This window comes from Perognathus longimembris, chromosome 28, assembly GCF_023159225.1.
Source record: "Perognathus longimembris pacificus isolate PPM17 chromosome 28, ASM2315922v1, whole genome shotgun sequence".
Lineage (NCBI taxonomy): Eukaryota > Metazoa > Chordata > Mammalia > Rodentia > Heteromyidae > Perognathus > Perognathus longimembris.
Window position 1 is genome coordinate 57500720 of NC_063188.1, and position 17156 is coordinate 57517875.

A 17156-nucleotide genomic window follows, 5' to 3' on the forward strand; every position below is an offset into this window, starting at 1 on the left:
AAGAATCTATACCTAAAGAACCCCATAGACTCTATCTCCAAGATACTAGAGCTGATCCAAAACTTTGGCAAAGTTGCAGAATATAAAATAAAACCTCAAAAATCAAAAGCCTTTCTCTATGCTAATGACCCGAAGACTGAGGCTGAAATCAGGAAAGCAACTCCTTTTGCAATAGCCCCTAAAACATAAAATACTTAGGAATAACCTTAACTAAAGAAGTGAAAGACCTCTTTCATGAGAACTTTAAAAGCTTGAAAAATGAAATTAAGTCAGAACTAAGGAAATGGACAAATGTCCCATGCTCTTGGATGGGGAGGATTAATATAATCAAAATGGCAATATTGCTAAAGGCTATCTACAAATTCAATGCAATACCCATTAATATCCCAACACCTTTTTTTTTTTACTAGTCTGTTTTATTTTATTTATTTGTTTATTTTTTGGCCAGTCCTGGGGCTTGGACTCAGGGCATGAGCACTTTCCCTGGCTTCTTCTTGCTCAAGGCTAGCACTCTGCCACTTGAACCAAAGCGCCACTTCTGGCCATTTTCTGTATATGTGGTGCTGGGGAATCGAACCCAGGGCCTCATGTATACGAGGCAAGAACTCTTGCCACTAGGCCATATCCCCAGCCTTCCCAACACCTTTTTTTAATGAAATAGAGGAAGCAATCCAGAAATTCATATGGAACAATAAAAGCCCTAGAATAGCAAAAACAATCCTAAGCAGAAAGAACAGTGCTGGAGGAATTACAATACCCAACTTCAAGCTGTATTATAAAGCTGTAGTAATAAAAACAGCTTGGTATTGGCACCGGAACAGGCCTGAGGACCAATGGAACTGAATTGAAGACGCGGAAATGAACCCACAGAACTAAGCCTACTTAATCTTTGATAAAGGAGCTAAAACAATAGTTTGGAAGAAAGATAGCCTTTTTAACAAATGGTGCTTGCAAAACTTGCTCAACACATGCAACAAACTAAAACTAGATCCTTATATATCACCCTGCACCAAAATCAATTCCAAATGGATTAAAGACCTCGAAATCAAAACAGACACCCTGAAAACACTAAAGGAAGGAGTAGGAGAAACACTTGGGCTACTTGGCGCAGGACAGAAGTTCCTTAACAAAGACCCAGAAAGGCTACATATCAAAGAAAGGTTGGACAAATGGGACTGCATCAAACTGCAGAGCTTCTGCATGGCAAAGGACATAGCTCGCAAGATAAACAGAAAGCACACAGACTGGGAGAAGACCTTTACCGGCCATTCAACGGACAAAGGCCTCATCTCTAAAATATATGCAGAACTAAAAAAATTACCTTCCTCCAAAACAAAACCGCAAAGAACCAATAGCCCCCTCAATGAGTGGGCTAAAGACTTACAAAGAGTTCTCTGATGAGGAAATGAGAATGGCCAAGAGACGTATGAAAAAGTGCTCTACATCACTGGCCATAAAAGAAATGCAAATCAAAACAACATTGAGATTCCATCTCACCACAGTAAGAAAACTAACAATAACAATTGTTGGCGGGGATGTGGCCGAAAGGAAACCCTACTTCGTTGTTGGTGGGAATGTAAACTGGTTCAGCCACTCTGGCAAGCAGTATGGAGATTCCTCAGAAGGCTAAATATAGAACTCACCTATGACCCAGCAGCCCCACTTTTGGGTAACTATCCAAAAGACCACAAACAAAATCACAGTAAAGCCACCAGCACAACAATGTTCATCCCAGCACAGTTTGTCATAGCTAGAATCTGGAACCAACCCAGATGCCCCTCAGTAGACGAATGGATCAGGAAAATGTGGTACATATACACAATGGAAATTTATGCCTGTATCAGAAAGAATGACATTGCCCCATTTGTAAGGAAATGGAAGGACTTGGAAAAAATTATGCTAAGTTAAGTGAGCCAGACCCAAAGAAACATGGACTCTATGGCCTCCCTTATTGGAAATAATTAGCACAGGTTTAGGCAAGTCATTGCAGAGGATCACAAGAGCCTAATAGCTATACCCTTATGAACAAATAAGATTATGCTAAGTGAAATGAACTCCATGTTATGGAAATTATTGTTATATCACAGTTGTAACTACTTTCAACGTCCCATGTGTATCTGTAGCTTCTACTATTGATGATGTTCTTGTATCACCTTCCTGTGGTTGTACCTACACTATCTGTGTAATCTTATCTGAGTATATTGGAAAACGTGTATACTGGTATTGGAACTAGGAAATTGAAAGGGAATACCAAAATTGAGAGACAAAGGGTAAAAAAAGAGAAACAACTACAAAAGCAATACTTGCAAAACTGGTGTAAGTGAACGGAACACCTCACCGGGGCAAAGGGAAAGGGGGAGGAGGGTGGGGGGTATTAGGGACAAGGTAACAAACAGTACAAGAAATGTATCCAATGCCTAACGTATGAAACTGTAACCTCTCTGTACATAAGTTTGATAATAAAATTTGAAAAAAAAAGAATGGGAGACGGAAAGACAGTAGAGACCAGGTCTGTGAAACCAAAAATTGCTTGTCAAATAGTATTTCCCATAGGATTGGGGGAGCGACCCAACAGTATGTAACTAAAACCAAACAACTACTCAACATATAAAGGTCAAAAATTGACTTCTCGGGCTGGGGATATGGCCTTGTAGCAAGAGTGCTTGCCTCGTATACATGAGGCCCTGGGTTCAATTCCCGAGCACCACATATACAGAAAATGTCCAGAAGTGGCGCTGTGGCTCAAATGGTAGAGTGCTAGCCTTGAGCAAAAAGAAGCCAGGGACAGTGCTCATGCCCTGAGTCCAAGCTCCAGGACTGGGCAAAAAAAAATTGACCTCTCAGTGGAATACAATAACTCAAAAGCTATGTATGTACGTTCATATAAGACTACTGTCGACATATTGTCTAATATTGACATTACACTTAAAGCCCTAGGCGAATTTTCTTGGGCCTGGCCATGTGGCTACTGTATATGTTCTTGATACATTGTATATTGTATATATGTCTACCTGACCTAGAGAAGGGAAAGAAAAACAGGGCGTAAGATATCACAAGAAATGTACACACTGCCCTGCTATGTAACTGTACCCTTTTTGCACAACACCTTGTCAAAAAATTTGTGTTCAATTAATAAATAAATTAAATTAAAAAAAATAAAAAATAAAATCCCAATGTACAAAAGGCAAAAAAAAAGAAAAAAAAATCAGAGTTTTGTTGAAATTATTTTTTCTGCTTTATAACAAGAGAAGAATATTATGGGAAAATGAAGAGAGGCCACAATATACCACAATAAAATTATTTCATATAATTTATATATGTTCATTTTAAAAAAGAGAAGCCAGGTATTGGTGGTTCATACCTGTAAGCCTAGCTACTCAGGATATGAGATCTGAGGAGAATGGTTCAAACCCTGTCCAACCAGGAAAGTCCAGGAGATTCTTATCTCCAATTAACCACCCAAAGAGTCAGAAGTTGAGCCGTGGCTCAAGTGAGAGGATGCTAGCCTGGAGCATAAAAGCTCAGGGACAGTGCCCAGACCCTGAGTTCAAGCCCCAGGACTGGCCCAAATAAAAGGAAAAGTATAAGCCATAGACTATGGAAAATTACTTGCAAGGACAAAGACACATGCTAACTGGGTATAAGTGGCTCATGCCTGTACTCCTAACTACTCACGAGGCTGAGATCTGAAGATTGAAGTTCGAAGCCAGCTCACACAGGAAAATCCATGAGACTCTTATCTCGAATTAATAAGCAATAAGCCAAAAGTGGAGCTCAGGAACAGCATCCAGACTTTGAGTTCAAGCCCTAGGACCGACATACACACCATAGACACACAGACACACACAGACACACAGACACACAGACACACACACACACACACACACGAGCCGAAAAACCTAACAGATACCTCAGTAGAGTAGGTATGTACAGATCACATACATGCATATGAAAAACATTCCATTATTATATTCCATCAGAAAATGTAAATAAAAAATAATGGTTTAATGGTTTACCACTACAAACCTTATAAAATGGTCAAGAATCAGAAGACTAGCCATAGCAAATGCTGACAAGGATATGGAGCAATAGGAACTCTCCTTCATTACTGGTAGGGATGTAAAATGGTTCAAAGTAAATGGCAGACAGTTGGATAGTCTTGTACAAAATGAAACATATTCTTGTCATATCATCCAACAATCTGATTCTTTGGTATTTATCCAGATGAACTGAAAATGTATGTTCACACAATGAATGTTTAAAGAATCTTTATTAATAAGTATATAAACTTAGATGTCTCCAAGATATCATTCAATATGTGAGTGGATAAGTGAATTGTATCTAGGCAGTGGAAGAAAAGAATTACTGAGAAACTAATTTTAGATACATATTATTCATTAAAAGAAGCCGATCTGAGGTCAGGTGCTGGTGGCTCATGCCTAATATCCTAACTACTCACAAGGCTGAGAGCTGAGGATCACAGTTTGAAGCCAGCTGGGGCAGAAAAGTCTTTGAGACTCTTGTCTCCAATAAAATAGTCAGAAAAGCTGGAAATGGGGCTGTGGCTTATGTGGTAAAGTGCTAGTCTTGAGCACAAAGAGGCTCAGGCCATGAGTTCAAGCCCCAGGACTGGCAAAAAAAAATCAGTATTTTCTAGGTGTTGGAGGAGGGGAGAGATCAATTGATGACACACAAAGGATTTAAAGGACAATGAATAAACGGATACTGTAACAGTGATATATGCATTATATATTTATTTAAACCTATAGACTGCATACCACCAAGAGTGATTGAAAACATCAACATGAGCTTTGGATGATAATGATGTTATCAATGTAGGCTCCTCAACTGTAACAAATGTAGCACTCTAATAGGAGAGGGTGACAAGTGAAGTCGTTCACTGTTGTTATGGCTGGAGATACATGTGAAATTTGATGATTTTGGCTATGTATTTAAAAGAACCCCTCCCCTTTCTTTACTTGTCTGAAACCAGTCAGTCATCTCTTAACTGTGAGTCAGTAAAGGACCCCAGATTCTGAGGACAGCTCCTCATCCCCTGAGGTCACTTCTAGAACCACCACGGTTAAGCCTTCCTCAGTGAGAAGTTCCCCAGGCTCTGTGATCACTTCTGTATCCACTGTGGTCCTGCCTCCTCCCTTTCCCTGTATAATCCGGCTCAACAGGAGTCCTCCAGTCCTCGCTTTTTCTTTTAGTCTTTCTTTTTCTCTTCTCTTCTTCCTTCACACCTGTAATCCTAGCTACCCAGGAGGCTGAGATCTGAGAATTTCCATTTGAAGCCAGCTGGGACAGAAAAGTCCCTGTGAGACTCTTATCTCCATTTAACTACTCAAAAAACAGAAGTGGCCTTGTGGCTCAAGTGGTAGAGCCCTAGCCTTGAGCACAAAGAGGCTCAGGGACAGTGCCTAGGCCTTGAGTTCAGGTCCCACAACTGATATCATCATCATCATCATCATCATCATCATCATCATCATCATCATCAAACACTATAAAGAATAAAGTCTACAATTTTTGGAAGTTTAAGCTTTGCATTATGTATGTCACAACCATTCAACTCTGCAACCATATTGAAAAACATTCAGAGCTTATAGACAAATAGATGGATATGAATTTCCTCATCTCCTCTACAACTTCATTCAGAAAAACAATAGACAAAGCTCACGGATATAGTTTGTTAAACCTTGCGTTTATCTTTCTACTTCTTGCCCTCTATGTTACTCTGCATATGAGCACTCACCCCAGGCTACCTGCTTGGAGCCCAGTATACACTAGAAGAGAGAAAATTAGGCACAATTCAGCATGTCCAAAAAGAAAGTTATCTCCTCCCTCTACCAAATATATCATTCTTACCACATCCCCCACAGTGGTGATAGATACTATTTTCCCCCTAAGCATTGAAGTTAGAAGTTTAGTAGTTAGCTTTGCTATTTCTCACGCTAGCTGCCAAGTGGTCATCTGTTGTTGTTCTGCTCCAAACACTATCATACCTGCTCATTCCCTGACTTGGGCCCAGACCCTTGCTATCTCTTCACTTGACTACAGTAGTGCCTTGTAGCAAGACCAGATTACCTGCAGTCCTCCAAATATCTTTGCTGTACAATTTTCCTTTTGTCAGCAAATCCTACCCCCTTAACTCCTAGTCCCACTTCCTATCTTATTAGTCAGTTCCTAGTCATTATTTAAAACTCAGAAAGTCTAGTCTACATTTAATCATGGACTCCTCAAAGGTACCTGGTTTAAACAGAATCTCCTTGAAAGAGAGTGAATATGGCCATAATGTTTAATGGTACATGTGTGAAAATGGAACAGTGAAGCTTACTGAGATTGGCTTGGAAAGCAGTGGGATGAGGAAGAGTGGCAGAGTGGGGTGAGGCTGGTCAAGATTCATTATGGACATGTCAAAATGAAATGTTAGCAGTCCCCTCATCAGGTCATCAGACCCTTCTACTTCACTCCAGGAGCAGCTCCTATCTGCCCCTCCTCACCCTCAGCTGCATCATCAGAATGCCCTTCACCCAGACCTGAACTCCACCCTGTCCTTCACAAAAGAGAACTCTCCCTGGGGGTCCCACAGGTTTCTCCCAGATAGTCCCCCCCCCAGACCTAGGGGTGCATGCAGAGTACCTTCCACCTCTAGCTTGGGTGTTACAGGGACCACCGGGATGGGGACAGGTGCCATATTGCTCCCTCTCCCGTGGGGAAGATGGCCTCTCTAATAAGCCTCCTTATAAACCTTCTCATGTACGTGACTGTGTCTGCATGGTCTCCAGGGATGGCTGTCTACAAAATCTCCTTGTACAACTAATTGATACTAATGAAAATGTGGAGAGAAAAAGACTCCCCTCAAACCTCATTAATACCTTCCACAAGGTGAAAATTTCTAAGAGCTCCAAATTCATGACTAATGGGCAATTTAAGTATGCACATCAGAATTTTAGGGCTCAAATAATTAGCTGCTAAATATTGTAACTAAACTAAAATGCACTTAATTGCATTATGACTTCAGTAACTTAATCAACTTAATGTGAAAATAAGCCGTTTTCAGATAAAGCTCTTATCACTTTAGGAAAAGTGTTTAACATGTATGTTATACATAAGTTATGCATGTATAACCATCAAATAAGAAAACAACTTAATAGAAACCCTCACTCCCACCCAGCAGTCACATGGTATGTGAATCAAACATAGGTCCCAGCAAAATTACATTGTTTCATGTAACAGAGTTTTCAGAATCATTAAAACAGAGAGTGTCAAATTTATGAAAGCCCAAAGCCTTCTATACTTCTACAAATATACTTGCAAGGGAAAAAGTCCAAGTATCATCCTGGTAAGATTAAGACTAGGCCTCTGTTTTGTCATTCTTGATACCAAATTTGACCTACAGCAGCCACTTCAAAAACCATTTGTTGAATCAGGTTGCTTTCTATTTCCAGGTTAGCTTCCTTTCCAAAGTCCTGCCTGTAGTTTTATACAAGTGTATGTGTGATGCCACTGTATTGCTCTCCCAAACCTTCACTCCATGTTCATAATCTGCTTTACAGGATTAGGGCCCCACACCCTGGCAAGGTATACAAGAGCCTTCACAGCCTGGCCTCAGTCTATATCCCCAGCATTCTTTCTAGCCTCTCCTTTTCACACATTGCTCTCTCCAATGCACACTAGCTGTTCCTGGTCCGTTTTTGGACTTTCATTACTTCATGCCTTTTGCCAAGTGCTGTTTCGTCTATTGAGAAAGGTCCTCCCCCTCCCATCTGCCTGCAAAACTCATTAAGAAAGCTCAGCTGAAATATCACTACCTTTAATAGCTTTCCCAGAACCAGTCTCCCTCATTTCTTTCTCCATACCATTGGGTTGATTCTGAAAAGGGAAAGGAGGGGGTGCTCTGTCCAGCCTGCCCTAGGCAGAGTGACTGCGGCACTACGTGGGAAGCATATTCGACATGCAGCAGTGGAAGGATGGGGCTGGGTGACCTTTAAGTCATGACATGTTACTGTGCGCATCTTTCGCACTGTGAGCACCTTTTGCACTGTGCATGCGCGCGCGCGCGTGTGTATGTGTGAGTGTGTGTGTGTGTGTGCATGTAGGAGGGGAGGGAAAGGGAGAGAAATGAAATTGGAGAGTAGAAGGTGGACGCAGTGCAGTAGGAGCAAGCAGATGGGCGGACTCCCATTTCTTCCGTTTTTACAGTTTTGCAGAGGTTCCAGCCCAGCAGCGCGCGCCGAGTCAGGGGTGGGGGAGATGAGGGGGAGGGGGAAGGGGCCCGGGCGGAAGGGGGAGGGGCTGGACTCCCTCAGAGGGTGCCCAACCTCGATTGCTGGGAGCGATCACCTTCCTGTGCCACCGGGGCCCGTTTCTCCACGCCGTGACTCACGCCGATCGTGGCCTGCAGGGCGCGCTCAGCCGCGCAGCCCCACAGGTGGCAACGGCCTCGGCTGGGCCAGTGGGTTCCCGCCAGGCTAGGCAGTGGAGCGCCGCACAGCGCGCCTTCCCGCCTCCCAGCCGCCGCCCCAGCAGCTCCTAGCTGGCGCCAGCAGGCCTGCTCGGTCGATCTTCGAGCCCAAGATGCGGCGGGGCTGGAAGATGGCTCTGTCTGGGGGGCTGCGGTGCTGCCGCCGGGTACTATCCTGGGTGCCAGTGTTGGTGATTGTCCTGGTCGTGCTCTGGTCCTACTATGCGTACGTCTTTGAACTCTGCCTGGGTAAGTGGGGGCTGGCCACTTAAGGTGGGGACATTCTGCCCCGCATAAATCATCCTGCCCTACCCCGTACACGGTGTCCCCTGAGGTGTCCCCCCCCTCCACACTGCGGGTTTCCTTTTGCTCCCGATAAAAACTGCCTCCCTGACTGCAACCTCTGGCTTTTCACCAGGTCTCCCGCGCCCTCCCACTACGGTCCCACCAAGTCGCCATCGCCTCCCACCTAGGGTTCCCGATTTCTTGGCAAAAATACCATTTCTTGGCTCTTCTCACCAGAACCCCTTTTCTCCTATAGAGCAACCACTTGGTGCTGCATGCTCTGTTTTGGGGGCACCCCCTTCCCCCTGGAACGGAGGAAACACCATACTCTGTGTCCTTAAACTCTCCACTCACACTGCGAACCCCACCAATTCAGGCAGTCAGCAGCCCCACCATTTTTCTTCCTGCTAGGATACCGTACTAGGAATTCCCTACGAGGACTCCAAAAATATTTCCTGGGTTCTCTTGCTAGTTCTACTCTGGAATTCATTTCTGTCCTAGTCCTCACACTAGCTCAAGCGCTTCATCACCACCCACTTGTGATCCCCCTTCTCCCCAACTACACCCTGTTTTAGCTCCCTGAGGGGCTCCCCCTCTCCCACCCTGATAAGCATTCCCTTCTCTTTTCCATTCTCTCAGCTTCTCTAACCGGATAGGGTTCTATGCAAAGCCCCCTCCTCTCACACTAGACCCCTGCTTTTTATCACATTGGAGTTCTCTCCAGCCTCCTGCTCTCCTACTTTGGGGAGTATTCGGCTCCTTCCAATTAAGGGCCTCATGTTATCTTCTGATACCTTCTCATAGCTTGTGTCCCTGCTTTTGTCCTAGGAAAGTCCTGCGCCCCTCCCCATCTTCTTGCCCTGGCATGTTTTCTTTCCCCTCCCTCAAGGGTTCCCATAGTCTCTGTCATAGCCTCCCAAGGGGTCACTACTTTTCTTACTATAATTCCTACTTGATCACTTTTCTGGGAAACCCTTTCCCCACCCCCTGCACACATCCGGCCATCCTCTTCCTCTGGTGTTATTTCATCTGGGATTGCTTTTATCCTGGTCTTTTCAAAGTATGGAAACCCTTTCCTCTCCTGCTGGAGTTTCCAGTATTTACAACCCCTCCTAAAGACTCCTTTTCTTGTTCCCTCGTGATCTTTCCTCTCTCTCTCTCTCTCTCTCTCTCTCTCTCTCTCTCTCTCTCTCTCTCTCTCTCTCTCTCTCTCTCTCTCTCCCTCTCTCCCTCTCTCTGTGTGTCATGCTCTGTGTGTGTGTTTGTGTGTGCATGAGCGCGCATATGCGCGCTGGGGGCTTGAACTGAGGACTTGGCTGCTGTCCTTGAGCTTTTTTGCTCAGGGCTACTGCTGTACCATTGAAGTGCAGCTCAACTTCCAGTTTTCTGGTCTTTAGTTGGCATTAAGCGAGCCTCAGGGATTTTCCTTCCTGGGCTGGTTTCGAACCTCAACCCTCAGATACCAGCCTTCTGAGTAGTTAGGATTACAAACCTGAGCCACCAGCACGTGGCCATCTCCTACTTATTTGTAATATGGTTCCTACAGGATATCTCATGCTTTTCAACTCCAAATGCTACAGTAGTCCACAAGTCACTCCTTTATTTTTTTCCCTCTTGGACTCCCCTAATTTTCTAGCCTTATTACAAATGGTTTCTAATGCGCTCATAAACTCAAACTACTTTCCATTAATCCTGTCCCTCCACTGCAGAGCCAGGCTTTCCTTTCACTGAACTCGCCTGTGAATCCTATCTTCTCACAATGAAGAATCCTTGTCTCTTCTCAAAACAGATTTCCTGGGCTGGGGATATAGCCTAGTGGCAAGAGTGCCTGCCTCGGATACACGAGGCCCTAGGTTCGATTCCCCAGCACCACATATACAGAAAACGGCCAGAAGCGGCGCTGTGGCTCAAGTGGCAGAGTGCTAGCCTTGAGCGGGAAGAAGCCAGGGACAGTGCTCAGGCCCTGAGTCCTAAGGCCCAGGACTGGCCAAAAAAAAAAAAAAAAAACAAAACAGATTTCCTTGTTATTTTGCTGGTCCTGTTTCTCTCTCTCTCTCTCTCTCTCTCTCTCTCTCTCTCTCTCTCTCTCTCTCTCTCTCTCTCTCAGCAATTTACGACTTGAGCCATAGCTCTATTTCTTCCTTTTTTGAAATTAATTGGAGGTGAGAATCTCATACACTTTCCTGGCCTGGCTTCAAACCAGAATCCTCAGATTTCAGCCTCCTGAGTAGGTAGGAATACAGGTGTGAGCCACTAGTACCCTGCTTCATTATTATTATTATTTCTTTTCTCCTCCTCCTCTTCCCCCTCCTCTTTTTTTCTTCTTTGTCAGTTGTGGGACTTGAACTAAGGGCCTGGGCACTGTCCCTGAGCCTCCTTGTACTCAAAGCTAGTGCTCTACCACTTGAGCCAAACACAGCACCCTTTCCATTTTTTGAGTTGTTAATTGGAGATGAGTCTCACAGACTTTTCTGCCCAGGCTGGCTTTGAACCTCAATCCTCAGGTCTTAGCCTCCTGGGTAGTTAGGATTACAGGGGTGAGCCACCCATGCATGTCTTTTTATTTTTTCAATCATCTTTTCAACACTAGAATCTCATGTTCAGCACTGGTAAACTTGTCATCTCAATGCTTTCTACTCAGTGTAGGGTTCCCACCCCCACTCCACTAGAATCCCTAATATCTCCCAAACTTAAATCCATATGGATTCTTTATTCCTCATACTAGAACTTCTCATCTTACTGAGAAAAATTCTAGTAAGGTGAAAATTAGAGTCGTCAGGATTGGGGTGCTGCTTCTCAACCACAGGACCTGACTTCACTCATTACCCCTTTCTCTTACATATTCAACAATACACTACTCCCCCTGAGTAGATTGGGATGAACTGAGGAGGCAGGCGATGACCCTCTTTTTGTGATATACAACTCTGTACAGCAGCTATTGAATTTTTCTAACCTCCATAGAGACATTATGGAAAATGCAGAAATAGATTAAAAAATTTTGTTAGTTGCCTGCTTACATACAAGATTAGGAGTGTGTGTGTGTGTGTGTGTACGTGTGCACACATGTGCATGCATATGTGTGCATGTGCACATGTGGGCCAGCACCAGTCCTGCAGCTTGAGGCCCTGGTCACTGCCCTTGAGCTTTTTTGATCAATTCTACCCTCTACCACTTGAGCCACAGCTCCACTTCTGGTGGGTAATTGGAGATAAGAATCTCACAGACTTTCCTGCATGGGCTGGTTTCAAACCACAATCCTAAAATGTCAGCCTCTGGAGTAGCTAGGTGGTGCCTGGCTAGGCTGTTTCTCTTTTTGATTTCCATCTACTATTGAGGTGCATAAGCACACTATGCAGTGACTGGATGTTTTCCTATCCTCAGACCTTACCACTTTGGCTTTTTTTTATGATTGACTAAAGACAAAAAAAAAAATCAAAGTTCAGCTCCATTATTATGGTATGGATGTTTCTCCCAGGATCAATGCCACATTGTAAGCACTATTACACATATTTTGGAGTTTTCTAGTACTGATTTGCCAAGAAATCTCTTTCAAAAATTAGTAATAATAATGTCTCACTCACTTTGTGCCAGAAAATGTCTGAAGTACTATAGATACTAACTCATTATTGAGCCCATTAAGCCCATCATGCTGATGTATAAACTGAGGTACAGACCAAGTTAGAATCAGTGCAAATAATTAGCTTTTTGTAAGTATTTAGCCATATAGTATTAAAAAAGAAAAGCTTTGTGTTTTTTTTGGCATACTGTATGGCACTTGCTACATAAAATGCACTGTTTCTAAGTGACCACACACACACACACACACACACACACACACACACACACAAATTAGGTCCCTGAGCTTGTTAGACAGACACTCTACCAGCCACTCCCAAACTCATTTTCTTTTTCCTTCAGTTATTTTTGGATAGAGTTTTATGTTTTGCTATGGACAACCTCAGATTGTGATCCTTCAACCCGTGTCTCTCATGTACCTGGAAATAGTGATCCAAGCCACTATGTCCCATTTCTTGGTTGAGATGGGGTCTTGTGAACTTCCCCTTCTCTGAGGCTGGCCTCAAACTGTGATCCTTCAAATCTGCCTCCAAATTAGCTGATATTACAAATGTGTGCTGCCACACCCAGCTCATAGTCCATGCTTTTAAACCCAACACTGTCTTAACATCTTGTCTCACAGAGGTCAACTTGTGACTCACAGGCCAGGTACAACCTGCAAGTGTATTTATTTTCTTTGGTTTACAGCATTTTCTTAACATTTGCATAAGTTAGTATTATTTAAAAATCAAAATAAGGTCCCTATGGTGTCAAATACTTGTAGTCCAAGGACTAGGGAGGTGGGAGGATCTCTAGAGCCCAGCAGTTTAAGACCAGCTTGGGCAACAATAGTGAAAATTCATTTAAAATAACATAGAATAGAGCAGTGTTGGCTTCCAATTCTGGATCCAACATACTTTCTTGTCACCTTCCTTTCATAGCCTATTTACAAGTCAGTAGCATGGATTTCAGAACAGTTGGAGCAAATTATCCTAAACTCACATGTTTAGTAAAGACTAGAGAATTGAAATCAGTACTGCCTGATATAAAGGCCATGCTTTCTCCAGTTCAACCAAAGTAACAGATTAGTGATTCATACAACTCAAAAAGTAACATTAAAGAAGTAACTTAGCCAGGCACTGGTGGCTCACACCAGTAATCCTAGCTATTCAGGAGGCTAAGATTTGAGGTTCATGGTTCAAGGCCAGGCTGGCCAGGAAAGTCCATGAGACTCTTATCTCCAATTAAGCAGAAAATCGGAAGAGGCACTGTGACTCAAAGTGGTGAAGCCCTAGCCTTGAGTAAAAGAGCTCAGGGACAGGGCCCAGCCCCAAGTTCAAGCCCCATGACCAAAAAACAAAAACAGAAAACATAACTTCTTAGATATGGTGGTAGTTTTAAATGGTAAAGTTCTTTCTAATAAGTGTAAGACTGAATTTCAATTCCAGATCTGCCAAAAAAGGAATTTGTTTCTAGGAATAGAACTTGGCCTCTTCCTCTTTAATATCAGGTTAGAACAGAAACCAAAGGTTTCTATACTATAATATTCAGAATTTGAATTCTGCCAGCTACTTGCCAGGAGTCCTGAGGCAAAGTACTAAATCTCTTCCAATCTTAGTTACTTCTCACCTTACCATTTTTTTTTGCCAGTCCTGGGGCTTTGGACTCAGGGCCTGAGCACTGTCCCTGGATTCTTTTTGCTCAAGGCTAGCACTCTATCTCTTGAGCCACAGCGCCACTTCTGGCTTCATGTATATGTATATATGTATATGTATATATATATGTATATATGTATATGTATATATGTATGTATATATATGGTGTTGAGGAATTGAACCCAGGGCTTCATGCATGCTAAACAGACATTCTACCACTGGGCCACATTCCCAGTCCCTCACCTTACTTTTATGTAGCTCTCAGGCTGGCTTTGAACTCATAATTGTCTTAGCCTCCCAAGTGCTAGGATTAAAGGCATGTGCCACCATGCCTGACACCAACTTTGTCATATGTTCTTTTTATTCATACTACAAATACTTCCTCGTACTTACTCCATGCCAAACATTGCTGTTGTGAGGTTCAATACTGTGCCTGAAAAACATAAATCATAGTTCATTGTTATAATATAATATAATATAATATGAGGGAATTTGCTTGACCCAGGAAATAAGCTTAAGGCTTTAGAGAAGGAAGAAAGTGACAGTACCCATTTTATTAGAGTGATGTTTATATATCATTAAAATAGCCATTTTGAAGTATTCATTTCTGTGCTCTTTAGTACAATTCACAGTTTTGTGCAGCTCTCACATTATATAGTTCCTGTCACCTCAAAAGCAATCCTCAAATAGGGTACCAGCAGTTTACACCAGTAATAATCCTATCTATTCCAGTAATCTTGGAAATCCAGAGGATGGCAATTTGAGACCAGCTGGGCAAAATGTTAGCAAGACCTCATCTCAAACATTGGGCATGGTAGGACATGCTTATCATCTTCTTAGCTACATGGGAGTTTGAGATGGGGAGGATCTTGATTCCAGGCTAATCCAGGCCAAAAAAAATCATGAGACCCCATCTCAGCATAAAGAGCTGGTGTAGTAGTATACCCCTATCATACTGGCTTCAGAAAGAAGTATAAACAGGAGTATCACAGTCTAGACCTGCTGAGGCAAGAAAAATACCCAAGACCCTATTTTCAAAATAATCAAAACAGAAAAGGCTACACATGTTGCTTAAGTGGTGTGGAGTACTGCTTAACAAGTGCAAAGCCATGGATTTAAACTGCTGAGAAAAAAAGGATACCACATAGGCATTAAACAGTCCCTAATTGTGCCCTCTGCCCCCAATCTCTATCAATCATTAATCTAAATTCTCTATATATTTGCCTATATGTTGTTTGGGAGTCTGGCATTTTTTCTTTAATACAAAGGCTTGCTGTATATAGCTCAGGCTGGATTCAAATTCACCATCCTTTTTCCTTGGCCTATAAATGCTATAATTACAGGTGTGCTATTGCAATGCCCGGTTTTGTATATTTTTATTAGCACAATGTTGTGAAGTGAGATCCGTATTGTAGCACTTAACAATAATTCATTCCTTTTATGACTGAATAATATTCTATCATAGAATAATATTCTCTCTCTATGTATATATATATATATATCATAGTTTATCCATCCATTTATCTATCTGTGGATGGACTTTTGGGCTGTTTGTTCTATTTTCAGTAGTGCTGCTATGAATATTTGTGCACAGGTATTTGTATTTGTTGGAATATCTGTCAATTACCGAGTATATGCTAGAGAGAATGAAGAGTGAGAGTTATTGGGATATATGGTCATTTATGGTCAACACTTTGAAGAACCCTTAAATTATTTTGCCCAAGTGGCTGCAGCATTTTCTGTTCTCCACTGCAGTGCACGGGAGGATGACACCACCGCCTCGCTGACCCACTCACCCACCATTTTCCATTGGTTAAATCCATGTTAGTGAGTACAGATATTGTGCAGCCTTCTGTGAAACTTCTTGGACACTTGCTTTTTTTGCTTTTGAAAAATATCTATTCAAGCTATTGCTCATTTTAAAAAAATTGAGATTTTTAGCTGGGTTTGCTATCTTTATTGTTGAATTGTAATTTTTTAAATGTTCCAAATACTCAATCTTTGTGTGTATATGGAGGGGGTGGTCCTGGGGCTTGAACTCAGGCTCTAGGGTCTGTCCCTGACCATTTTTTGCTCAAGGCTAGTGCTCTACCATTTTAGCCATACTGCTACTTGAAGCTTTTTCTGGTTAATTGGAGATAAAAGTCTTAGGGACTTTTTTTTGGCCAGTCCTGGGCCTTGAACTCAGAGCCTGAGCACTGTCCCTGGCTTCTTTTTGCTCAAGGCTAGCACTCTGCCACTTGAGCCACAGCGCCACTTCTGGCCATTTTCTATATATGTGGTGCTGGGGAATCAAACCTAGGGCTTCCTGTGTACGAGATGAGCACTCTTGCCACTAGGCTATATTCCCAGCCCCTCTTAGGGACTTTTCTTTCTGGGATGATGATCCTCCTAGCTCAGCTTCCTGAGTAGCTAGGATTGTAGACAGGAAACACCAGGATTTGGCTTGAATATTCAACCTTTGTCAAAAAAAATAATTTGCCCATGTTCTATTCCCATCATATGATTTGTCCTTTCACTTCCTTGATAGCTTCTTTTTTTTTGGCCAGTCCTGGGCCTTGGACTCAGGGCCTGAGCACTGTCCCTGGCTTCTTCCCGCTCAAGGCTAGCACTCTGCCACTTGAGCCACAGCGCCGCTTCTGGCCGTTTTCTGTATATGTGGTGCTGGGGAATCGAACCTAGGGCCTCGTGTATCCGAGGCAGGCACTCTTGCCACTAGGCTATATCCCCAGCCCTTTTTTTTTTCTTTTGCCAGTGCTGGGGCTTGGACTCAGGGCCTGAGCACTGTCCCTGGTTTCTTTCTGCTCAAGGCTAGCAACTCTACCACTTGAGCCACAGTGCCACTTCTGGCTTTTTCTATGTATGTGGTGCTGGGGAATCGAACCTAGGGCGTTAAGTATGCGAGGCGAGCACTCTACCGCTAGGCCATATTCCCAGCCTGCTTGATAGATTTTATCCCATCCTTTTACTTTTAGAAAATGTTTGCATCATTTGATGTACCATTTTTTAATATTGGTAAAATTCAATTTATTTAGTTTTTTTTCCTTTTGCTTCTGCTTTTGGTGACATTTCTGTGGATCTATTGACAAAATTCAGGACAGGAAACATTTACCCTATTTTTTAACTGTGTTTTTTGTTTGCTTTTTTTGTCTATTCTTTTTTTTTTTTGTACTGGGGATTGAACCCAGGACTTA

General features: G+C 42.8%; 1 protein-coding gene across 1 annotated transcript in view; it reads left to right on the top strand.

The window, feature by feature from the left end:
• Nucleotides 1-8392: 8392 nt before the first annotated feature.
• Nucleotides 8393-17156, top strand: part of Zdhhc15 (zinc finger DHHC-type palmitoyltransferase 15) — a 126438-nt gene continuing 117674 nt past the window's right edge. Inside the window, exon 1 of the mRNA XM_048335959.1 lies at nt 8393-8716. Coding sequence (XP_048191916.1) covers nt 8581-8716 — 136 coding nt within the window. The 5' untranslated portion in view covers nt 8393-8580. The remainder of the gene's footprint in view (nt 8717-17156) is intronic.